This window comes from Wasmannia auropunctata, unplaced genomic scaffold (assembly GCF_000956235.1).
Source record: "Wasmannia auropunctata unplaced genomic scaffold, wasmannia.A_1.0 LD321578.1, whole genome shotgun sequence".
Lineage (NCBI taxonomy): Eukaryota > Metazoa > Arthropoda > Insecta > Hymenoptera > Formicidae > Wasmannia > Wasmannia auropunctata.
Window position 1 is genome coordinate 1 of NW_012041312.1, and position 541 is coordinate 541.

Consider the following 541-nt stretch of genomic DNA (forward strand, 5'->3'; position numbering starts at 1 on the left):
ACGACAGCAGTTGGGTCACCACGGGGTCCCATTTTACAAGTGCCGCAAGGGTGAAATAGTGTGGAAGATCGTATTCTTATCATGCATTCCCAATAAGCATCAGAATCATACTTGTAATTTTTGCATTCCATGTAAGTAATGTTTACCAACTGAGAACCGAACGCCTGCATTGTGTTTGTTTGACCAATTTTTAACGCAGTTTTAATACCGGCGATCATCGTCTTGACGTCATTTGGATCATGGAAATAGTTTGGTACGATCTCTGGTTTAACGTTGACGTCATTAGCCAACAACGATATTCTACCACGACTTTTTGGTTTCAACAATATTGGCACCGCGTACCAGCCATAGCAGTCACTATATTTAATCCGTAGGGATGCATCATCTTCAAAATTCCTCATTAAATGATTTATTGGTTGAATACCAGTAAACATAAATTCTATGTCCGGTAGACCGATGTGTTTATGTGGTTGTTTTGTATTGACAAAAGCGAGGGTCTCGATATGTCCCGGACTCGTCCATGGTCCTGTTCGATTTGTTA

The 541-nt window shown here is 40.7% G+C and overlaps 1 protein-coding gene across 1 annotated transcript; it reads right to left on the bottom strand.

The window, feature by feature from the left end:
- Positions 1 to 4: 4 nt before the first annotated feature.
- Positions 5 to 530, bottom strand: LOC105460454 (glucose dehydrogenase [FAD, quinone]-like; the record flags this gene model as incomplete). The annotated part of the gene is made up of 1 exon (XM_011706910.1): positions 5 to 530. A coding segment is annotated over exon 1 (430 nt), but the record flags the coding sequence as incomplete, so codon positions are not given.
- Positions 531 to 541: the final 11 nt, after the last annotated feature.